General features: G+C 60.1%; 6 protein-coding genes across 6 annotated transcripts; 3 read left to right on the top strand and 3 right to left on the bottom strand.

Annotated features, from left to right (window-relative positions):
- Positions 1–750, bottom strand: CMQ_5046 (uncharacterized protein; the record flags this gene model as incomplete). Its single annotated transcript, XM_014315982.1, has 2 exons — positions 1–378; positions 523–750. 2 exons carry the CDS (start codon positions 748–750, stop codon positions 1–3), a joined length of 606 nt encoding a protein of 201 aa, XP_014171457.1.
- A 3,790-nt stretch (positions 751–4,540) lies between these two features.
- CMQ_5064 (duf814 domain containing protein) lies at positions 4,541–13,257 on the top strand (the record flags this gene model as incomplete). Its single annotated transcript, XM_014316000.1, has 8 exons — positions 4,541–4,612; positions 6,192–6,465; positions 6,534–7,847; positions 8,750–9,499; positions 9,562–9,709; positions 9,780–9,786; positions 9,838–9,936; positions 10,012–13,257. The coding sequence occupies 8 exons, from the start codon at positions 4,541–4,543 to the stop codon at positions 13,255–13,257; spliced, it is 5,910 nt and encodes a 1,969-aa protein (XP_014171475.1).
- A 305-nt stretch (positions 13,258–13,562) lies between these two features.
- Positions 13,563–17,018, bottom strand: CMQ_4917 (zinc finger protein dhhc domain containing protein; the record flags this gene model as incomplete). Its single annotated transcript, XM_014315853.1, has 2 exons — positions 13,563–13,843; positions 13,934–17,018. 2 exons carry the CDS (start codon positions 17,016–17,018, stop codon positions 13,563–13,565), a joined length of 3,366 nt encoding a protein of 1,121 aa, XP_014171328.1.
- An 806-nt stretch (positions 17,019–17,824) lies between these two features.
- Positions 17,825–19,801, top strand: CMQ_4972 (ABC1 domain containing protein; the record flags this gene model as incomplete). Its single annotated transcript, XM_014315908.1, has 1 exon — positions 17,825–19,801. The coding sequence occupies one exon, from the start codon at positions 17,825–17,827 to the stop codon at positions 19,799–19,801; it is 1,977 nt and encodes a 658-aa protein (XP_014171383.1).
- A 181-nt stretch (positions 19,802–19,982) lies between these two features.
- Positions 19,983–20,678, top strand: CMQ_5028 (uncharacterized protein; the record flags this gene model as incomplete). The annotated part of the gene is made up of 1 exon (XM_014315964.1): positions 19,983–20,678. The coding sequence occupies one exon, from the start codon at positions 19,983–19,985 to the stop codon at positions 20,676–20,678; it is 696 nt and encodes a 231-aa protein (XP_014171439.1).
- A 233-nt stretch (positions 20,679–20,911) lies between these two features.
- CMQ_5030 (cytochrome p450 monooxygenase) lies at positions 20,912–22,639 on the bottom strand (the record flags this gene model as incomplete). Its single annotated transcript, XM_014315966.1, has 4 exons — positions 20,912–20,996; positions 21,051–22,175; positions 22,223–22,355; positions 22,417–22,639. 4 exons carry the CDS (start codon positions 22,637–22,639, stop codon positions 20,912–20,914), a joined length of 1,566 nt encoding a protein of 521 aa, XP_014171441.1.
- Positions 22,640–23,161: the final 522 nt, after the last annotated feature.

Here is a 23,161-nt window from a genome sequence, read left to right as displayed (position 1 = left end):
TTATTTCTTTTTGTCTTTTCTTTTTCCGTCTCCCACACGATCGCTCTCAACGCCAGCCGCCGCCTCTGCCAATGCCGTGCTTTGTGCGGGCACATACGCTGCCTGTAGTAGCGCGTCGTAGCGCCCCATAGCGCTGTATACTTTCGCCGTAGCGCGCCCATTCGCTCGTTGCCACTCTGCGCGGCGGCCTGTTTTGGGGCAAGGTCCACGGCGCCACGGCGCCACGGTGCCATGGCACTCGACGGACACTACGACGTATCCGTATTCAGAGCAAGATGAGATGGGATGGACAAGTGCTCCATACGCAGAGCAAGCGGCCCCGAGCCCGCCCCCTGCCAGGTGCATTTCCTTCACAGAGCGCGATACGGAGTGCGGATCCTGGCCAATCCGATTTTTGACAGCTTTCCCCCGACCCTGGAACATCCCACTCGCAGATCTTGTTCACCACCTCTCGCTCGAAATATTGTGATGCAATGCAAACGCGTCTGTGCCTCCGGTACCTGCAGATGCCGCCCGACATACCGAGTGCCAGAGGCCCAGCAGTTCCCAAAAAGCACCGTGAAAGAGCCGCATGGCCACCGCCTCTGCTGCCAGACGAGCCGACGCATCTTCTGTCTTGCCACCGATTTGTCTTTGCTGCTGTGCCACCGGCCCGGGACAGCCAGAGCGCTTGCACGGCCACTCCAGATGACAAGAGACAGTCCTCTCCTCTCTTCTAGCCGTGGCATCGTCACAAGACGTCTCCCACATCCCACTGCAGCCGGTCTTCCACACCCAATCGCCTCACCGCCACCACGGCCTATCCCTACCTCCCCTCCGAGACCATGCGTCCGATTCGTGACGTTCTCATGATTTCGCCCCCAATTCGCTGCACTCGACGGCGCTCACCGCACTTCTCCCAGCCACTCCTTGCAGAGCTGCACCCTGGCTGTCCTGGCCTCTTGCCCCTACCCTTTTGCCGTCTGTGCCAATCAACGGCCGTAGCCTTGTCACCCCCATTTGCACTCGCTCGTGCCTATCTCCTCGGCTCTGTTCGTATCGTAAGATACGTCGCCCTCCTTTCGAGCGTTCGTATCTCATGTGTACAAACACGCAGGCGTCCTCGGCTTCCTCGTCGGCCCCCTGGCCTCCGCGGGTATACTAACAGCCCCCCTCAGAAAATGCTGCCTCTGCTCCACTACGGGTATCTAGCCTGCAAACCCCTTACGCTCTTTCCCGCCAGCCTGCGGTTTGCGTACCGAGTGTTATCACGTCTTATTCGGCACTAGAAGTCGGGAGAAGAGGACTCTGCTGCTTGTACGCCAGGTTCCCCGGCCTAGTCGGTATTGCCTTCGGCCAGGCTGCCCATCCCTTGCACGTCCAACCCGGTCGACCAAAAGCATGTGCCGAGTCCCATTCGTTGCCGCATCTGACGCAAATCCATGCACGAGCGTGTGTTCGTATATATATGCCAATTGTGTACGTCTGCACACAAATATACGCACGCGGGCAAACTCAGCAAGTAGACCCGAGAAAATCCAATAATCTGGTGGCTGCGCTCCACGTACTCCGTACCTTCCGCTTTAATCTACCCACCGCCAAACGGTCGGTCGGTCGGTCGGTCGCCCTTGCCACGGACGCAACCTGTCACTTTCGCTTTTAGCTCTCTTCGCCTGGCGCACACGTGCATGTCGGCTTGGCTTCATCCTGGCCTCCGCCATCGCCTGTCCCATTCTTCTCTCACCAATTTCTATTTTCTTCAGCACCTCTATTAGCTGCATGGCCCCAGCGTACGGAGTATTGCATCATAAATCCGACTTGCCCCCACCGTTTCCTGTTGTTTGCTGCCGTTTCGTGTGATTGGCTATCCCCTATTCAAAAAAAAATCTTTTCTTTTTCCTCTCTTACGAATACGCGAATTTCTCCTAGGCTGTGTCTCTGGATAGTTTTTTTTCTCTCTTTTTCCCTGCCTCCTACTAATAGACAGAGGTCTGAGAGGTGTGAGTGTGTCCGGTGCAGTTCCCAGCACGCTCGTTCTGACTGCAAATTTGGGGGGTTTTGCCAGCAAGCACGGTTCGCCATACTTTTTATACACCCTCCATTCGTTTTGCTACTATAGCTCCGTTATTTTTCTTTTATTCTTTTCTTTTTGTCGCACCTGATCTTCCCTCTCATTTCCTCCTTGGCCTCCCCTCTGCTCATCTGGAAGAACACGCAACGACCAGTCGACCGCGGCCTGCAACGTCAAAGATCAACGGCGTCATATCTCGCGGCCAGACACCCTCGCCGCGTGCTGTCCAGGTCTTCCTGGCCAACCCTCGCCTTCCCCGGTCATCTCCCGCCTCCCCGGTTACCCCCGGTCTTCCTCTCCCTCCCTCTCTCCGGTCTACCACCAGACAACCTTGCTCGCTGGTCCCATCGCCTTAATAGCGTACCACTTTGCCACGGCTTACCACGCGTGTGGATCGGAAAAGGGTTTCGGTGCCATTGCACGCGAGCATTCCGGCCAGCTGGTTCCCCAAAAGGTGCCTGTCCGACCGCTACACCAGCTGAGTCTCTTCCGTGCAGTGCGTCTTCGCCTGCAACGCTGGTCCCAGCTAGCGGTACGTGTTCTCTTCCGTCTTATTCTCACCACGATATACCCCGATATACCCCGTCCGTCGGTTGTTTTTATGTTTATTTCCTGCACTTTTGTTTGTCGGGATCTGTTGCGCCATGCGTGTCGGCAGGGTTCTCGGCTGCAGCCTATGTACATGTACGAGTACGCGGTCTACGGAACCCCCCTGTCGCTTAGCCTGTTCCATTGGCGTATGGCTCCGTGCTCTATTCCCGTTTCTGCATCGAGGCCTGTTCTTTCTGTCAGCGTGGGTCCAGCTTCTGGCACTGGGGGTCCTGCCCCAATCTCGGCAGCGTTCCACCCTATGTCCCTTGTGGTATCGCATGTTATTTTGCAGAGCGAAAGGAAATGACCGGAAATGGAGCAGGCCAAGAGAGAGAGAGTTGCAGAGGCACAGGGCACAGAGGCACAGCGACGCAGAGACGCATGAACCCGAAAGCAAGAGCAGTCAAAGGGCCAGAAAAAAAAAGACCCAAAGCCAGAGGGAATGCTGCAGTTTTCGTCGCAGGCTCTGTTTCTCGTCCCTTTCGCCCCTGTTTCTCCTCCTGTTTTCTATTTTTATCCGGGGTCATTTCCAGGGAAGTCGCACATCGACAACACCCGCTATGCATTTGAGCAATAGGGGTGGGGGCGCGGTGGAGGTGCCCAGAATGAAGCACTGAAGAAGTATAACGGCTTGTATGTAAGATATGTGGCTGACATCTGGGCTCTCTGATTAGATCCAGCATTTTAGCTGTTTCAGAATCACATACACCAAGCCGGCATTATACATAATAGCAGCATCCTGCGCCCTGCTGCACCCCATAAGACCTCGAGGCTGTTTTGACTGTCTCTTTTCTATTTCCTTTTTCCCTCTCTCTTCCATATTTCTATTTTATTATTTTATTATTATTTCCGTACCTCTTGGAAAAAAAACTTCGAGGGTGAGTTTGGCAGACTAACAAAACCCGGAAGAGCCCCAGGGTCTTGCATGTTTGACTTTCCCAACGCTGGGTTTTGCCTGCTTGTCTGTTTACCTCCTCCCCCCTCCCCCCTCCCCCCTCCCCTACCCTTCCCTCTGCATCGACCACATATACGGCGTCTCCCATCTGCATCTGTCCCAGACTCCAGTGCACGGCCACCCTTGAGCACCAGGTTCGCCCTGAGGTGTATACATACCCACGAGACACGACACCCAAGGCACCCACGGCACCCACGACACAACACGCTCGCATCTCCACAGACTCACCCGGGTCCCGAGTTTACATCTTTCAAACACACGCCTGCTACTGTTTCTCCCGGGTATCCTGTCTGGCTCGTATCCGCACCTCGTTGGACCCCAAGGATATCCGCTCTCGGTTCCTTTGACGAACCCCGGCAGTGTGTTCCCCGGCCTCGGGACTTGCGGCTACCGACAGCAGCAGCAGCAGCAGCAGCATCACGCAGATCTAGACGACACTGTCGACGCGGCAGCGTTTGCGAATCGCGTGAAAGCCAGCGGCCAAAACAGCATAGACAGCAAGCAGGCGCCATCTTCACAGGCACGTCTTCCCTGGTCGGCCGCATCGCAGGACTCGCAGTGGCCTGGCACAATCACATTCCAGCCCCTCTCTATCTCTTTCCGCCTCGTCTTCTTCTCCCGCTGGTCCTCAGACAGGCAGCTGAACGTGTTGGAAAGCAGGACTGGTGACTAACGCGCAAGATTGCACTTCACAGTAGCAGCCTCGTTTATTGATACTGATGGGATTGACAATGGCACAACAACATCGCCAGGCGCCTAGCCATGTGAAAGAGGATCCGTACGAGGTGAGTTATGTACGTGTCTATTCGTTGAGTTTCTTTTGATTTTTCCCTCACCGTCTGCTTTTCGTCTTCTCCCAACGAGCAATGCCGCCCCCCTCCCCATCCCCCCACGCCAGTGCGCCATTTACATACAGCTGGAGAGCACCGCTGGGACGCGAAGAAATGGTTCCTGCAGCCTGCGGCCTTCTGGACGACAGCGAGGCGCGTGCTGAGGCGCGGTCGTGGCAGCACACTGTGGGACTGCTGTCCAGCGATCCCATCTTGGACTCGGCAATCTAGCGGCAGGGCCATTCCCGACGCTTGGCAGGCACCGGCGTCTCAGTGAGCGTTTGCAGAGAGGATTGCGTCTTGTTTCCAAACTGTCCTTTTGAGGTCTGTGGGATGAGGTGGGAATTACAGGGACCGTCTGTTTCAAGGTTCGTCCCATGCAACGCTTTTGCGCCAGGGATAGCCATTAGCGTCTATGGGTACCTGGTACTTCTGGTGATAGCCGCTCCAGCGGCTATCTTAGCACCCGTTGGTGTTTCTCCTGTTCAGTCGGCAGGCAGCAAACGGGAAAGTACCTGGAGGGTGGCAAAGGGCGCAAACCCGCCAACGCAAGTGCTTTTAGGGTTGCACCATCTCTCTGGGATGGTCCGATGCAGACGCAGGCGCGGCCGTGTGTCGTTGCATGTTGATCACCTGCTACGGACAGCTTTGCTGAGCGATGGACTTGAGCCGGCCGGCAGTACAGAGGCTACATCGACAGGGCCACAACTCGCCGTCTGGCCATCGTCGCCTCCCACACCGCCCTTGTCAACTTTGGGCCTGAGGGGGTGTGGGAGGAGGGGGTGAGCAGAAGGTCCCGAGTTCCAGTTTTCGACCCCGACTAGCCCCTCTTTCCCCCTGCAAATACCCCTGTCAACTCTGCGGCCTGTGATTGGGCAATGGCCTTTGCGTGTGTTCTCCAACATCGGCCAACCGCCAGTTTCCCACCCCTCCTCCCCCCTATTCCTCGACTGAGCAGCAACCTTGTTCCCTGCTCGTCCCCTTCATCTCCAAGATTTCATGCTGCCCTCACACCTCACACACCTCACACACCTCTTGCTGTCCTTCTTCACTACTGCCGCCACTATCCTGCACTGCCGTTATTATCCACCCGGAAAAAGCATCCAAGCAGCCGTACGCTGGAAAAGGAGCGCGGCCAGAGGACCAGCCCATATCGGACACCCACGTCGTTCACACTCTCCTTCAGGCCTGGTCTACTTAAGAACCCTGCCCTCCTCCTTCCGCCTTCCACCCCCACAAAACTGTTGTACAGTACCTCGAACTTCCTTTCCGTCTTATTTGCTCTTTTATCTTGCTCTTATATTGCCTCGCCGTATTTTGGCAACATACCGCCTACCTGTTTTGAACTGGCCGGGTTAGTGTTAGTGGTCTCGCACCTCCTCTATCTGTTCACCGCCGACGATTGAACCCTTGGCTCTGGGTCGTGATATCTCGCATGCCTTCCTCGCGTCTACCTTCAGTGAAGGCGACAATACTTGCCTGAGCAGGGCTTAATGCTGCTAGGCAGTGCCTTGTGCAGTCCGGCTCGGCGGAAGATGATCAAACCAGCCCCTACCCCCTAGGCCATCTCCTTGCTGCAACCAAGACCCTGGTGATGGCGATTTTAATCTCGAGCCGCCACATATCCCTGAACAGCTGGCTAGAACGGTTTCGTCGCCATGCTAGAACCCTCTGACCCACACTTGTCGCTTCGTCTCCTGCACTCTATTATAACGCACCTATACGCATCAGGACATTTTAGCTGACTCGGATGCTCTGTATATAGCAACATAACCGCCACGCACAACAACATCCGCCAGGCCACGCACAACACTTACAGCAACAACCCCAAGCGCGGCCTCCGAGCATAGTGCACCAGCAACACCACCCCCATCACTCGCAAACGCCACCGCAACAGCAGCAGCACCAGGCGCCATACGCCCCCGTGTATCAGCAGCAGCCACAGCCAAGCAGTGGCCAGCAGCACGCACAGGACATCTACAACTACCAATCCAGCCCGTACAACGCGCCCGCTCCGACAGGCGGGTATACCTCTGCAGGTGAGTGACGTGACCGGTGTGGGAGCGCAGAGCGGCCACGAGCAGATCGCTGACTGTTGCGCGCGCAGAGATGATGGCCGCCACGATGTCCAGGCCTACCTATCCGCCCATGTCGTCGTACCACACGCCGCAGTCGAACTCGCCCGCGTCGGTGGGATCGACCGGCGGCCACGACCAGCAGCGGAGCATGTACGGCCAGCCACCGCCGCAGCTTCACCAGCAGTCGATGTACTACGGACAGCAGCAGTACCAGCCGCTGCCGCCGGCGTCTGCTTCTCCGTACGGCCAGCACGGGCCGCCGCCACACCAGCCGATGGGCTCGCAGCCGAGTATGATGATGTCCCACGGCGCGCCGTCGCCAGTACAGCACCAGATGGCACAGCATGCGAGCCAGCACAGCCCGGCGTCGGCCATGGCCGGCAGTCCGCGTCACGCGAAGATGGAGGTGCAGAGCCTGACGCCGCAGCTCTCGCGCCAGGCACCGCCGGCAGCACCATCACCGCTATCGATGGGCCAGGTGCAGGCCGCCCAGAGCATGCAGGCCCAAGGGATGCAAGCACACCAGCAGCAAGGCATGCAAGCCCAGCAGAGCCTGCCGCAACACCCACAACACCCACAGCACCAGCAGCATCCTCAGCATCCCCAACACCCACAACATCCTCAGCATCCCCAGCACCAGCAGCACCCACAGCACCCGCAACATCCGCAACACGCCCAGCACCCACAGCATCCGCAACACCCGCAGTCCAACGGGGCCAGCCCGCTGCCCCAGGCCGGTGGTGCAGGCAGCTCGGTGGTCAACCCAAACGCAGCGCCGGGGCCGATTCCAGCAACGACGCCGTTGGTAGTGCGGCAAGACCAAAATGGAGTGCAGTGGATCGCGTTTGAGTACTCGCGCGACCGGGTCAAGATGGAGTACACGATTCGGTGTGACGTCGAGTCGGTGTCGACGGAGGAGCTGTCGTCCGAGTTCAAGCAGGAGAACTGTGTGTACCCGCGGGCATGCTGTCCGCGGGAGCAGTACCGGGGCAACCGGCTACAGTATGAGAGCGAGTGCAACACGGTAGGCTGGGCGCTGGCACAGCTGAATCCACCGCTGCGCGGCAAGCGAGGCCTGATCCAGCGGGCCGTCGACAGCTGGCGGAACAGCAACCAAGATCCGCGACTGCGCAGCCGTCGGGTGCGGCGGATGGCCAAGATGGGCACACGCAAGGCCGTCAGCGCCGGCACAACCGCCCCGGGACTTGCACAGTCGCCGGCGCATCTCGGTGGCGTGGCCACGCTGTCCGGGGCGGCCACGCCGCTCACGAAGCCTATGCCGGGCTTGCCTCCGCAGCTTCATCACCACGACGGAAGTGCCCATGCGGGCGGTGACGAAGTCGGTATGTTTCACCAGATGTGATTGCCTCTGTCCGTTGTCTGCGTCTGCACCTGTTCTGTTCTCTTCTGGAAACCCGTTTACCCCTTCTCGTTTATGACAACCTAGCACGACGCTTTTGATACCTGTTGCAAGACTGCCATATATATATGTGCGCATTTCTCAATATTTTGCTTTGGAACGCTCCCTTATTCTCTCTTCCTCTTTTCTTTCGGCAAGGTTCGGGTTGTCATTTTGGCTCTACTTGGTTCAGGCTTCACAAAAGGACGTTCTGCGTCCTTTTCTCTGCGTGTTTGATATATACTCTCCATAGGCGCTTGTCTCCTTCCCGGCCCCCCAAAAGTTGCTCAGGCATAGAGAGCTGGTACCCACGACGGATCGGAATTGTATACTACTTTTTTCAAATGCTTTTATATATCACCTGCTGTGCCGTTGGTTGCGTTTGCTGCTTTGCTTGCCTGGCTGATGTATCTGCTTCACCCGCTGCCTTTGCACTGCTTATTGCTGTACACTTGCACCTTTTGTTCTCCTTTTGATTCCGTCAGACAGCGTGCCTTGGGTGTGGGGTGACAGGGGTAGAAGAGGCCGGGAGATTGGGAGAGTGCTCCGTATTGGAAGGAATCCCTATTGGATGCTTTCTCAGGCTCACCCTTGTACAAGACGCATGAAAGAGAGGAAAAGACAGCAGACAGAATGCAAGTGTATAAGCTGGCGAGTGGCACCATGGCCCATTGGCCCATAGTGTGGCAACATCACCCCTGGTTCTACATATCTTTTATCCATCTCACTAGGTAGTCCCCCTTCCCGTTCCACCATCCGCCACCCATGCACAACTTTCATTATTCTTGGCCCCCACACACCCTCTTTCCGGGCGTCGCGGAACGCTGACATGCCTGATTGTTCCAGACGGTAGCGGGGAGTCGTTTGTCGACGACAGCCAGCACCAGCACCAGCACCGGCCGTCTTCACTTGGCAGCACCGGGCTGGCACCGATCGCAGCCACGGTCCCAGATGTCCGGCCGGCCCACGTCTTCAGCTCCTACGACGGATACCACAGCGGGACACCCAACGTGCTGCCGGCCATACCGGCGCCTGTGGCCATCTCTCATGGCTCCGTGGGCATCGGACAGGCTAGCACCAAGAAGAAGGTGCCATCACCAGACGGACTCTTCCCCGACCTGGCCGAGGCCAAGAAGCGCAAGTTTGTGTTGGTGGAGGATCGCGGCTCGCGGCTGCGCGTGCGCGTCACGCTCAACATAGTGGACACGAGCGAGATCCCGGACTCGTTCCGCCGGTCCAACGCGGTGTTTCCGGGGTCTTTCTTTCCGATCGAGATGGAGAGCCCGCCACCGAGTCCGACGGGCCGGTGCTTCTTTCCGGGTGACGTCGACGACTACGACGGCGATGAGGTCGAAGCCTATGACGGCAATGCGGCCGACCGCGGCCGACGACGGCCACAGCCCCGGCGCGTCGTGGCCAGCGCGACCACGATGGCCTCGGTGCCGGTTGAGGACGGCGTGGAGGCCGAGCTGGAGGTGCCGCGCATGCGCAAGGGCCTGCGGCGGAAACAAGTGCGGCTCAACGACCTGGGCTGCCGCATGGCCTGGCTGCAGAGCCGGGCTTTTGCGGGGCGGCGCATCTTTTTGCAAAAAGCCTGTAAGTCGTCCGGAAAGGCTGTCGAGAAGGCTGTCGACAATCCCTTGATGCTGACTAAGCAGTGGATACGTACCGCACCAAGACGTGCAACAGCATCGTGGCGGCCTCGCAGGTCGTCAGCGCCATTGCGCCGCACTACGAGATGCGGCTGGGCAAGAAGAAGTGGATGTCGTGCGAGCGGGACATGGAGCTGCGGCAGGCTGGCCGGATGTGAGGTGTCATCAAGCAACACTGTGCCTAATGATAGAATCGTAATAATATATGACTAACACGACAGCAGCTCTCCCGTAAGGCCTAACCCCGACAATGCTGACATAATGCGACACCCCTCCTCCTAGTGCCAGAATGCGAGCCTTTGGAGGCTGCCGTTCTGCAACCTCTTCACAAGGCCGAATGCAGCCGAGATGAAGCAGCGATTCTCTTCCCTCGACGTGCGGGTACGCTGCACACCTTATGCCCGTCTTTCTGGCGCCCGGTGTCTGGCCGTGCAGCCCTGCTAACGGCTTTTCCAGGCTATCAGCCACGAACTGCACCACAGTCTTGCAGGGACGCGCGTGACAAATGTCTACGACCTCGTGCCGCCGTCGTCATCGGCATCGTCGACCGCAGCCTCGACGTCCCGTGCCCTGCTTCTGCGCTTCTCACGCGGCCAGGACAAGTTCCAGCTGGTCGTCGACTCGGGCTTCCGCTGCCACCTGACAGCCTATGATGCGCGAGCTTCGGCAGCATCCAAGGGCAGCAGTGCAGGCAGCGCACCGCACGCGCCTTCCGCGTTTGTAGCCCGGCTGCGCACCTTCCTCAACGGCCGGCACGTGACCGCAGTCCAGCAGGTCGGCACCGATCGCATCGTCGAGCTGCGCTTTAGCGACGGCCAGCTGCGCCTCTACCTCGAGTTCTTTGCGGCCGGCAACGTCGTGCTGACCAATGCCGAAGCCAAGGTGCTCGCTCTCCAGCGCACCGTGGCCGCCTTCCGCAGTGCCAGCCTCGACGTCACCCTCAACGTCGGCAACCCCTATGCGCTGGCCGCCAAGCAGAACGTCGCCGGCATCACCCCGCTGACCGTTGAGGCTGTCAAAGCTGTGCTGCAGGCAGCCGTGGCCGCAGACGCTCCGGCGCCTCTGACGGCTGAGGCTGCCGCTTCCACTGCCACTGTCGTTTCGAAGAAGAAGAAGAAAAAGGAAAAGAGTGTCAGCCGCACGCTGGCGCTTGCCTTCACGGACTTGCCGCAGGTTCTGATCGATCATGTGCTGCTGACCAGCGGCTTCGAGACCACAGAGACGGCCGGCCTCACAAAGGCTGCCGCTATCCTGGCCGACGACGTCCGTCTCGACGCTCTCTTCCGCGCGCTGCAGGAGACCCGGACGCTTTCGGATGGACTGACAGCGACGGGACCAACCTGCCAGAGCTACATCGTTGCCACCAAGGAGTCGGCAGACACAGACGCCAGTGCAGCAACGACAGAAGAGGGCGGCAGTGCCATCCCAGTCCCCGCATCAACGAAGCTGGACTACGTCGACTTCCATCCGTTCAAGCCGCGCCAGTTCGAGGCCGATCCGAAGTGCGTGCTCCTGCCGTTCGACAGCTTCAACAAGGCCGCAGACGAATTCTACTCGCACCTGCAGGGCCTCAAGGCCGACCGCCAGCTCCACCAACAGGAGTCGGTTGCATTCAAGAAACTCGAGGCCACCAGGCGCGACCAGGCCATGCGCATCGAGAGCCTGCAGGAGACGCAGCAGCTCAACACGCGCAAGGCAGCTGCAATCGAGGCCAACCAGGAGTGGGTGCAGGCAGCGATCGACGCGGTCAACGACCAGCTGCATGTCGGCACGGACTGGGAGGACCTGGCGCACCTGATTGAGAACAGCGCCGACAGCAACCCGGTTGCGGCTCTGATCAAGCTGCCCATGAGGCTGGCCGACGGGATCATCACGCTGCAGCTCAGCGACGAGCCTGCGGCCGACTTTGACGAAGACTTTGACGAGGACGAAGAAGAAGCTGAGGAGGAGGAGCTGCTGGATGTGAACGTGAAGCTGGCCCTGTCGGCCTGGGGCAACGCGCGCGAATACTACGACCAGAAGCGAGTGGCAGCGTCCAAAGAGCAGAAGACTAAGGAAGTCACGTCAATGGCGCTGCGCAACGCCGAGAAGAAGGTGGCCGAAGAGTTGAAGCGGGTGCAGAAAGGCGGCAAGCCGGCGCCGCAGCTCATCCGCCGGCAACTGTGGTTCGAAAAGTTTCTCTGGTTTGTCTCGTCGGACGGCCACCTCGTCATCGCCGCCAAGGAGTCACAGCAGTGCGAGCTGATGTACCGGCGCCATCTCCGCCGCGGCGACATCTATGTGCACGCCGACATCCGCGGGTCCCCGGGAATTATTGTGGTGAAGAACCGGCCGGACGTCGGCGCTGATGCGCCCATTCCTCCCGGCACGCTCGCCCAGGCCGGCTGTCTGGCCGTGTGCGCCTCGGAGGCGTGGGACAACAAGGCAGGCTTTGGCGCGTACTGGGTTCACGCAAATCAGGTGTTTAAGACCACTGCGAGCGGCGACGTCCTTCCGCTCGGCTCGTTCGACATCCGCGGTGAGAAGAACCATCTGCCTCCGCCGCAGCGCGTCCTGGGCTTCGGCCTGCTCTTCCAGATCAGTAATGCAAGGACGGCAGACTATGCCGAGGTCGAAGTCGCAGGGGAGGATGTGGCTGACGACGTGGAGAGCGACGGGCCAGAAATTGACAGCTGCCCGGTAGAGGGGAATGCGCAGGAGTCGGAGGTGAAAGACCAAGAAGATCCAGTCAAAGATGAGTCAGCCGAGAAGGATGAGCAGACCGAGAAGGATGAGCAGGACAAAGAGATAGTCGAAGAGCCAGTCGACCTTGAACACGACGATACCCAGTCTGTCTGGAAGGGCAAGGGAAAGGAACGACTCCGGTCTAGCTCACCAGTGCCGTCCTACACGTCCACAGCCCGAACCGGAGCTGCCGGATCAGCCAAGCGCGGCCAGAAGGCCAAGGCCAAGAAGCTAGCCAAGTACAAGGACCAGGACGAAGAGGACAGAGCACAAGCAGAGCGGCTGATTGGCATTGCGGCTGGTCGCGAGAAGGCCGAGGCCAAGGCACGCGCCCAGGCCCAGCGAGCAGCCGAGCTGGCTGCATATGAGGAGCGCCGACGGGCGCAAAGAGAGCGACAGATCCAGGCGACACGGGCCTTTGAAGAAGCCCGACAGGCGAAGCTGCTGGCTCTTGCTGAGGCTGGCGGAGACGAAGACGACGACGGTGACGGTGACGGTGACGGTGACGGTGACGGTGACGGTGACGGCAGCCTGGACACGATCGACACGCTGGTTGGCCGGCCAGCTGTGGGCGACGAGATTGTCGAAGTAGTGCCAGTGTGTGCGCCCTGGTCAGCTTTGGCGCAGCTCAAGTACAAGGTGAAGATTCAGCCCGGCCAGACAAAGAAGGGCCGGGCCATGCGCGATGTTCTGGAGCGGTGGCGACAGGCCGGCGAGGCTGGACGCAACGGCAACAAGGGTATCTTGGACGAGTCGAGTCAGGATCCCGAGCGCATGTGGCCGCGAGAGGTCGAGCTGATCCGGGGGGTGAAGATGGAGGAGGCGGCCAATTGCGTGCCCGTCAGCAAGATGACGCTGATGCTGGCCGGTGGACTCGGAGCCGGAGGTGCCGGAGCAAAAAAGACCGGCAGCAATAAGGCCGGACAGACGTCTGGCAAGAAAGGCGGCAGTAGAGGTGGGGGGAAATCCAAGAAGTAGGCAAAGACGTATTCAAAAAAGGTCATAAATGGCTTCGTCTCCTCATAGCAAAAGTCTCAAGCGTCCTTTCCCAAGCCCAACCCCTCTCCCTGTTGGGTATCCTCACACATTGCCAGTAATGCAAAAACGTAAATCCAACATCCAAGAACCCAAGACACAAGCTACACAGTCCATACAACCTTATTCATCCAGGCCCTTCAACATGACATCGTCGCTCATAATATCTCGTGCAAATACAGAAGAAAACGTAAACGTAAGTGGTGGCAAAACCAGAAAAATGTAAACGTATCAAAAAAAAACCACCCTCATCCACGGTAGTATCGCCGGTGCGCACCGTGGCTGTTGTAGTACTCGATCTCCTCTCGGTCGCCATCGCCAGGGCCGTTGGCAGACGCATCCGACGCGTGTCGGGGATGATGACTTCGCGGGCGGTCCTTTTCGCCTGTCGCCGCCGCGCCGTAGCACTCGCTGCTGTCGGGCTCCCGCTCGCGGTCTCGCCGGCTTCGGTGGTGGTGGTGCTCCTCCTCTTGGTGCGGCTTGTCGTCGATGCGGAGCATCGGTCGTTCAAACTCCTTCCGGCGCTTGTCTGTCGTTTCATTAGGGACCTGTTGCACAAGAGAGAGAGAGAGAGAGAAAGAGTAAAAGAAAAAGAAAGACAAAGAAAAGAGAACAATACCTCTCAGCTGTGCCGTGGCCACGGTGTAGGCCTCAATGTCTTCACGGCTGAGAACACGCAGGACAATGACAAAATCGTCCCGGACCTCAAACCGCTCCTTTCCAATCGTGAGGGCCTCAGGGTTGACCAGCTTGCGGCTTATCTTGGTCCACCGTGCACCAGGGGGCACGTTCTGCTGCTTGACCTTGTCGTCCTTGTGGGGAGCAACACCCGGGCGGACCGGGTTGGGCTCTTCGGGAAACTTAGAGCTGGGCTGTTTGAGAATGCCCTTCAGCGGCCTCTTGTCATCCTTGTCGCGCGGCGGCGAGACCAGTCGTTCGGCAAGGACCTTTGCGTGCGACTGCGACGGGTCGCGTCCCCGAACGGAATCATCCTTCGCGTCTGTATCCGTCTTCCGGCCTCTGGTGTGAGGCGACGACGGCCGAGATGACGGAGTGGATGTTGGCGTCAGGACGCCCGGCGAGAGTGCATCGCCCTTGTCTGTCCTGTCTCTCTTGTCTCTCTTGTCTGCCTTTCTCTCTGTCGCGTCTCTGGAATCCTCCTTGCCGGATCGCCCATTCGCCTTTTTGGCTGGGCCCTGCGCCACCGCTTGCTGCCCTTCCTTGGCCTCCAGTGCAGCAAGTTCGGCCTTGAGCGTCCTCAGATCGCTGGCATCTGTGGGTTTAAAAGCAGGTGCGGTCCGGGGCTTCCGTTCTCGTTCCCGTTCCGACTGGCCGGAAGCTTTCTCGTCTGCCTCGCCATCGTCTGATGTTGGAGGTGTCTGAACAGCCGCAGCATCGTCCGATGACACCTGAGACGGCACCGGGCCAGCAGATGATTTCGGACCTGCGCTGTCTGACCTGGGTCGCGGCCGCTGCCGATCACGATCGCGGTCTTCTTCGTACTCGCTAGCATCAGAGTCGCGCCGCCGGCGAGACTGTGTCTCCTTCTCCGGAGAGGGGTCCTTGTGTCTGCTGCTAGAGGAAGCTGCTGCTGCTGCTGTTGCGATGGCAGCCGCCGTGGCGCCGACCCCAGTGGCAGTCGCCTTATCTCGGGACCTCCTCCCGTCAGTAGCCTCCTCCTCGTCGCTTCTTTGATTTCCCCGGAAGCGGCCTTGCTCGCGATCGTACGCACGTTCATGTTCACGACGACGCTCACGGTCCGAGTCCTCATCACGATCACGGTCACGATCACGGTCACGGTCACGGTCACGATCACGGTCACGATCACGGTCATGATCACGATCACGGTCCCGATCGTGAACACGGCCCGGGTTATCATGTTCGCGTTCCCGTTCTCGTTCACGTTCACATTCACGTTCCCGATCGCGGTTGCGGTCACGGCCTTCATCATCTTGTGCCGCATCCCGTTTGTGACGAACGTAGAGATCCTCGTCGGAGCGACGCCTGGCGGGGGCCTCGATTCGCAGACGGCCACCATCCCGGCCACGAGCGGCATCGTAGTTCGGGTCGTCGTATCTATCGTCGGGCTCATAGCGAGGATCCGGACGCTCACGGTGGCCCTCTCGGCGGGGATCGTCCCGATAGTCGTCGGCATAGGCATTGCGATAGTCATCGTAATAGGCACCATCAGACGGGGGTTGCTGCATCTTGTGGTCTCTGCTGTTGACGAGGATGCCATAGGCACGGCTTGCAGCCGTACCGTCTGCATAGTATTCGCGATCGCGGTCGCGATCGCGCTCGTATGGCCGGTCGTAGTCCCTGTCTCTGCCCCGTTCCAACGAGTATTCTCGGTCGTGCACATCCCAGGCAGGAAGAGCCGCGCCAGTTGGGGCAGCGCGTCCGTATGGCTGCACAGGCGACGAACGCATGTTTAACTTGGCATCGTATGGAGTGCCACTGGAGACGGGGACGGGGCCGGTGCCCGAGCCTGTGCCCGAGCCAGTGCCTGAGCCAGCACCGGACATCGGGGCGGACCACTTAAGCTTGTCCAAGGCCCATGTGGTAGGTGGCGGGCCATTGCCACCTCCAACACGGCGGGCGCCTGTTTCAAAGCCGTAGGGTCGGGCCAGATCGGTCGTCAGGCTGACGGTGGGGCGGTAGTAGTTGCGGTCGAAGCTGTCGCGACGGCTTCGCCGAGGGGCTTGTTCCAGGCTGAGGTCGTAGCGGGCCAGATCGCTAGGCGTAGTGTACTCGTATCCGGCGTCGCCTCCGACATCGATGGGAGGCAGGCCAGCAGCCGACGTGAGGGGCACAACTGAGGGAATGCTGCTAGCAGCAGAGCCGTTGCCGTTGTGAACGGAGACACCGGGGCGACTTGTCGTGCCGTAGACAGAAGTAGGGCGGGGACGGACATAGGGATCCAAGCGAGTGCCACGGGCGCGGGTCAGCTCGTGACGCTCACGCAGACGGCTGAGCTCCTCGTTGTCAACGGTGGCACTCATCGGGGCGCCGGCGTAGGAGTAGCGACTACCTCGAGAGTGCGAGCTGGTCGATGTGGCAGGCACGGCGTAGTAGTTGGGGTCTTCGCGAACGGGAGTGCTGCGCGGCGGAAAATCGTCGGCGACAGGGGGACGGAAGTGATCAGCACGAGTGGGCGAGGTAGGTCCATGGTGGGTGCCAGGATGGCCGGAAGCAGGACGTGTGGCAGTTGTGGTGGTGATGATGACAGGCCGTTTGTGAGCGACGTCGGCAGCAGGCGGACGGCTGCTCTCGCGGGCACTGGCGCTGCGCGTGATGGGTTCAGCTGTCACAGCATAGGCGCGGGTAGTGGTGGTGATGGGGGCGAGATGGTGTGTATGCGAGTGAGGGTCGTGGGATGAAGGATGCGGATGTGTCTGGTGATGGAGAGAAGGAGGCTGATGAGGCTGGTGAGGCTGGTGAGGCTGGTGAGCAGCCGGTTGGCCCTGCTGGAGCTGCGGCGGGGTGGGAACGGAGGGATTCGAGCGATAGTCGGCGGTGGCCTGGCTGCGAGGCGTAATGGGGTCTTCGTAGCGGAGGCCACGAGGCTCAGCAAAGGAGGCCGGATAGCCAGTGGCGGAAGTGCTGGTGCTGCCAATTCCGACAGGCATAGACGCCCGGCCAGGATTGTGCAGTGTTGGCGACCGTCTGCTGGGCGCTGCAGCGTAGCGGTACCGAGCATCCATTGGGATGGGTGTGGTTGGGCCGAGACGCAAGGTGATGTAGGACCGATGGGGATTGAGCAGATGAATGGGAAGAAGGGGCGGTCAAAAGAAGCCCAAAAGATGGGAAAGCAGCGAGAAAAATGGCGAGAAAAAAGCAAGCGAAAAAAGCAAAAAAAGCAAAAAAAGTTACAGGGGTTTAGTGGTATGGAAAAGAGAAACAGGCCGGGAAGGAGCAGTTTGACCAAGTTTTATGTGCAGCATGCGCCCACACGTGAGCATGCGGGCGGATATTTTGGTGATTTTTCTAAAGGGGGGGGGGGGCAAGTGGGGAAGGGAGGGGTCGGGCGTAACTGGGAAGGAACGCAGCCGGAAAGAGCGATTGGGAAGGCAGGGCGGGACGGAGAGAGAAAGAGCGAAGCTGAAAGATGGTAATACAAGGAAGGAACAGACAATTGGCCAAGCCGGAGTTGGCGAGGGTCTGTGGCTGGCAGCAGGCCGGCAGAGAGGGCGAGAAGCGCGATGCGATGCAATAAAGTTGAGAAGGCGGAGTCGACCATCGGCTGGCTAACGCTGGACAACCGCAGTGGAGACAAGCAGCAGATGAGTCAGCATCCAGAACGGGCAGATCGGGCTTTAGCGAGAGGCCGGAGCTGAAGTCGAGTAAGTACGGAGTACATTTTTCCGATCCGGTGCCGAGCCGATGACGTATTCTGGTTGTAGGCAGCTGCAGGCGTTTCGGTCTTTTTGGGTCTGGGTCTTGTGTCTTCATCTCGAGAGTGGTGAGCGTGCGATTTGTCGATTCGCCAATTCGCCGACAGTCTCGCTCAATGTACCGTTCTGCAGGGCCGCTGCTGCGGAAGGGCGTGGCCCCGAATGTCTGCAGACAACGTCGGCTGGTGCAGTCGGGTGGAGGCCCGTTCCAGCCGCTACGACCACCATCGCCAGATTCGCTGGGAGCGCCACGCAAGGCGCGCGAGTATGTGCGGACACGCCGTTGGGGCCGGCGGCTAGCAACAGCAGCAGCGGTAGGCGGCGTGGGCTATGCGGTGGACCGACAGGTGTACGGGTCAGGGATGGCACGATCGCTGCGGACATTTGGGACAGGACTCGTGGTGGCGCTGGACTACAAGATCAACTTCCGGGCAAAGCCGCTGCCACTGATCGGGACACCCGGGGAAGCATCAGACCTGCACCGGCGCAACGCAGAGCGGCTGTTTGAGCTGCTACGCCACAACGGCGGACTCTACCTGAAGATCGGACAGGCGATTGCGATGCAGAGCGCAGTGCTGCCGCCCGAGTTCCAGCGCATGTTTGCACGCATGTTTGACGACGCGCCGCAGGTCGGCTGGGCGGCAGTCGAGCAGGTTGTGCGCGCCGACTTTGGCGGACGCTCGGTTGAGGACGTCTTCGGCGTCAGCTTTTCCGGCGAGCCAGACAGAGGCGTGATGGAACGCACGGCACGGGCGAGCGCATCGGTGGCCCAGGTGCACTGGGCACGGCTGGCAGACGGCCGCGAGGTGGCGGTCAAGATCCAGAAGCCGGAGATTGCCAAGCAGATCGGCTGGGATCTCTGGGCGTTCCGCGTCGTGGCCACGCTGTACTCGAAGTGGTTCGACCTGCCGCTGGACACGCTGGTGCCCTTTGTGGCCGACCGGCTGCTGCTGGAGACGGACTTTGCCAACGAGGCCGACAATTCCGAGACCATGCGGGCGCTCGTGGCCGGCGAGCCAACCCTGCAGGCCCGCGTCTACGTCCCGCCCGTGTACCGAGAGCTGTCGTCCGGACGGGTGCTGACGACCGAGTGGATCGAGGGCGTCCGGCTGTGGGACCAGGACGCCATGACGCGGCCATGGCGCGGCCGTGCAGCGGCTGGCTCGATGGGCACGCACGGGGCCGCGCTCGAGCCGCCCGACATGGCCGCACTGCGACAGGCAGCCCGGACAGCTCCCGGCGACGTCGGGCTGCTGCTCAAGCCGGAACGCAGCAGCTGGCTTGGGCCACGTGGCAGCGGCGGGCTCGGTGTGTCGGCCGCCGACGTCATGACCACCATGGTCGACCTCTTCTCGGCGCAGATCTTCAAGTGGGGCATCGTACACTGCGATCCGCACCCGGGCAACCTGTTTGTGCGGCGACGTCCCGGCGGCCAGGCCGAGCTCGTGCTCATCGACCACGGCCTCTACGTGCACCTGTCGCCGCATTTCCGCCACCAGTACAGCGCCTTCTGGAAGAGCATGCTCGTCCAGGACCACGCCGCCATGGTCGAGATCTGCCGCGACTGGGGCATCCGGGCGCCCGAGCTCTTCGCCTCGTCCACGCTGATGCGGCCGTATGAAGGCGGCGACGACAAGACGCGTCGCGACATGCTTGCCGACCTCGACGGCAAGACCCCGGCCGAGCGCCACTATGCTATGCAGGCCCGCATCAAACAGGGCATCCGCGACATCCTCGCCGACGAGGAGCGCTGGCCCAAAGAGCTCATCTTTCTCGGCCGCAACATGCGCATCGTCCAGGCCAACAACCAGCGGCTCGGCAGCCCGGTCAACCGCGTCAAGCGCATGGGCCGCTGGGCCAGCGCCAGCCTGTACGAAGACCGCGACTTGCCGTGGCCCCAGCGCTTGGCCAGCGCCTGGCACCACGTCCTCTTTGGCGCCGTCCTCTCCCTGTCCGACGTCTTGTTCTACTTCTTCCGTCTGCGCCAGTGGCTGGGCCTCGGCGGCGGGCTCGAGGACGAGGTCGAGGCCCGCATGAAGAACGTGGCCAAGGAGTACGGCGTCGAGCTGCAGCACGACGTCTTTGAGGGCTGAAGCCCAGATAGACGAAACACTACTCATGTATTTGTGCATTGTACGCTGCTGTTGTGTGATTGGCTTGTCTGATTAGCGCCCGTCCCCCGCAAAAAATACGGGGCAGAAAGCTAGAAAATAAACTGAAAAATCCGTTCAACATCGAGACTCAAGAAGACAAAGCTCCACCACGCCCGTCGACATGTTGTCCTCGCTCATTGGAAAGGCCCTGGCACAGTCGCAGCCGGCAGCTGTGCCGCCGTCTGACCCTGGAAGCACGTCGGCTGCATCCCCAGAACTTTCAGCAACCCCAGCATCTTCTGCATCTTCGGCATCTCCTGCATCGGCACCTCTTACCGATCGCTCCATCTTCTCCCGCCGCTCCCTCGGCCAGCTCGGTCTCTTCTTTGCCGGCGCTACCTTTGTCGCCCTCTCCACTACCGTCACCCGCCGCGCCGTCGCCCGCCGCAAGCTCGAGGCCCAGCTCAAGTTCTTCCAGCAGAGCGGCGGCACCGTGTCGAAAGGCGGCGGCGCCGCTATTGACAGCAGTCTTGGTGACGGCGCCATTGCTGCTTCGGCCGCTGCCGACCCAAACCCTGCTCCCCAGGGCTCGCTCGTCGCCCTCGAGGCCCTCAACCTGGCCTCGCTCAACGTCGTCAGCTTCTTCATCATGCTGGCCGGCGGCCTCTCCTGGGCCCTCGACCTGTCCTCCGTCGACGACCTGCAGCATCTGTCGCAACGGAATCTGCGCGGCTCTCTGACCGGCAACTACGACGTCAAGGCCGAGGAGGAGGCCGAACGCGAACTGTCCGAGTTTATGACCCGCATCATGGGGCCCGACTACGGCAAGACTGTCGGCGGCCAGCCCGAAGAAAAGCCGGATGACAAGACGGCCTAGCCGGCCGGAAGGAGGACTGTTTTTGGATGCATCGCGGTGCATACACACGACAGGGAACGATGAATGAACTTGTACCTTTGCCTATTACTTCTGCTGCGTGGCACAATATTACGTAATCAACATGAAAAAGAAGGAAAGGCATAATTGCATACTTGCAGGCTAAGCACGATGCGGCAGATAAACAACACCCTTTTGTTCACAAACTGCAACTCTTCATGCATATCTGTTCCCCTTTAAGCCTCGTCCTTACCTTCAGCCAGCAGTTTGGCTAGAGCTGGGTTGCGCAGGCGAAGCTTGCACTGAAATGGGGACGGGTGCCTATCCAGCAGTTAGCATAAGCATAAACGCGAGCAGCCACCACCCAAAACTCACCCGCCCAAGCCGATGGTGACGCCCGGCACCGGCTCCACCGGCTTCCCGTCCGGGCCAACGGCCTTTTCGATCTCAAACACTGCCAACAGCGTCGCCAGAAACATGTACACCGTGGCCATGGCCAGGAAGTTCCCGGGACACTTGCGGCGACCGAAGCCAAAGTTGCCGTTGGGATACGGCTCTCCGCGCGTGTAGCGATCGGGGTCGAATCGTTCGGGGTCGTTGTAGACGCGAGGGTCAGAACCCATGGCCTTGGCGTTGGCAAACACGACAGAGCCAGCCGGGATGCGCATGCCGCGGAACTCGTCTTCACGCAGGCTCTTGTGCGGAATGACCAGCGGATTCAGCGGCAGCGCTCGCATCACCTCCTGCATGAAGCGGTCCAGACTTCCTAGAGAGGTCCGGTCGTCAAACTCGGGCAGCCGAGAGCCACCATCCAGAACGGTGTCCAGCTCGTCGCGGATGGCACGCTGTGCGTCGGGGTACTTCGTCAGGAAGAGCAGATTCGACAGCACCGTGCTCCAGGTCGAATTTCCGCCGGCGATGAAGATGGCGCCCGTGGCACCCTTGACGTCACGCTCGGTCATCTCGAGCGGCCGCCCGGCCCGGATGCTCTCCTGCAGCCGCTCGTAGTGTGTGCGCATAAACGACGGCGGCGCCTCGCCGGCCTCGATGTCCTTGAGCGAGGCTGCCCAGGGCACGTCGTGAATCGTCCGTATGGCAGCACGACTGTTGCGGGCGTGGCGCAGAGCTGCCGATGGGTTCAGCCAGTCGGGCAGAAAGCGGGCCGGCGGAAAGACGTCGACCAGTGAAGTGCCGGCAATGCCGCCGTTGGTCGTGGCCTCGTTGGCAGCTGCAGACATGGCGCAGTACGGTGACGAGACATCGACAATTTCCTGCCCAAAGGCGATGCGGAAGATGATGCTCGTCGTCATGAGCAGCGTGGCCTCCTCCCAAGCATCCGGTCGGACGAGCAGCGTGCGCACTGCCTTGCGGGCTTCGTGCAGCTGCACCGGTCGGAACACCTTCACGTTGGACTGCGTGAACGTCTTCTGGAACAGGCTTCGGTGTAGCTTGAATTGTGGGCCCCAGCGGAGGAAGGTGAGGGTCAGGCCCCAGCCCATCCTGAGACTGTCAGCAACAGAACATCAACCAAAATCCCGACAGCTTACACTTCAAATAGCGTGAACCGCGGCCTGTCACAGTAGTTGGATCCCCGTCGGTCCAGCAGCTCCGTGGCCGCCTCGACTGTGTTGAGGCAGATCGAGTGCTGGCCGAGGACCTTTAGGTGGATGATATCGGAATCTGGCACAAGAGCATGAGCAGACAGTCAGGCCGCCAAGGACAAGCCGACAGAACGACGAACCGAACTCCTTGCCCCATCGTATGTAGTCTCGCTCGGGATGGTCTGCGCTGACCTGGCCGAGGTTGCCAACGAGGAAACGGCCACGGGGGCCTGGCGGGAGAGGAAGCCCGGAACGGCGAGACCGCCGGACAAAGAGGCAGATCAGCGAGACTGCCGCAAGTGCCACAGCCCAGCCAATCGATGGCCGGACCGCAGGAAGAGCCGTGGGGGGCGAGAGGGTCATAGCGGCGGCCAAAGGAGTAAGCGGGACCCAAAATCGAGCTGAACAGACTAAGATACCGGAGGAGCGAGCAATTCTCCGCCAGACGGGGGCACGAGAACGCAATAAAGGGGGGCGGCTGAAAAAGAAGATTCCGAGGTCGACGAGAAGAGAGACGATATATCATCCAAGACGGTCCACTGCACCAGTCCTCGACGGGCTATTTCGCTCGTCCCTACTCGCCAGCCACATAACTGTGCAGCGCTTATCCGACTTGCCGGACGGTGTGATTTTAATGCAGCCAGCTGCGGACGCATGGCGGTGATAGCTGTCATCGGCTTTTATGGCCAGGTCCATGTACGAATCATGCCGTCAAGTGGGGACGACTACGAAGCAGCAATCTCCACGCTAGCCAGATTCAAGCCTCCAGGGAAACTGCGGATATGTCACTGCCAGATGCACCTGCCCCCCATGGCTTTGTTCCTACATAGTATCTCCACAAGCTGACTACGCATGCTACTCTGTAGTAGCCGCCCTCTGACTTGT

Source organism: Grosmannia clavigera (assembly GCF_000143105.1).
Source record: "Grosmannia clavigera kw1407 unplaced genomic scaffold GCSC_160, whole genome shotgun sequence".
Lineage (NCBI taxonomy): Eukaryota > Fungi > Ascomycota > Sordariomycetes > Ophiostomatales > Ophiostomataceae > Leptographium > Leptographium clavigerum.
Note: the sequence above shows the minus strand (reverse complement) of the source record. Positions and strands in the feature narration are given on the sequence as shown.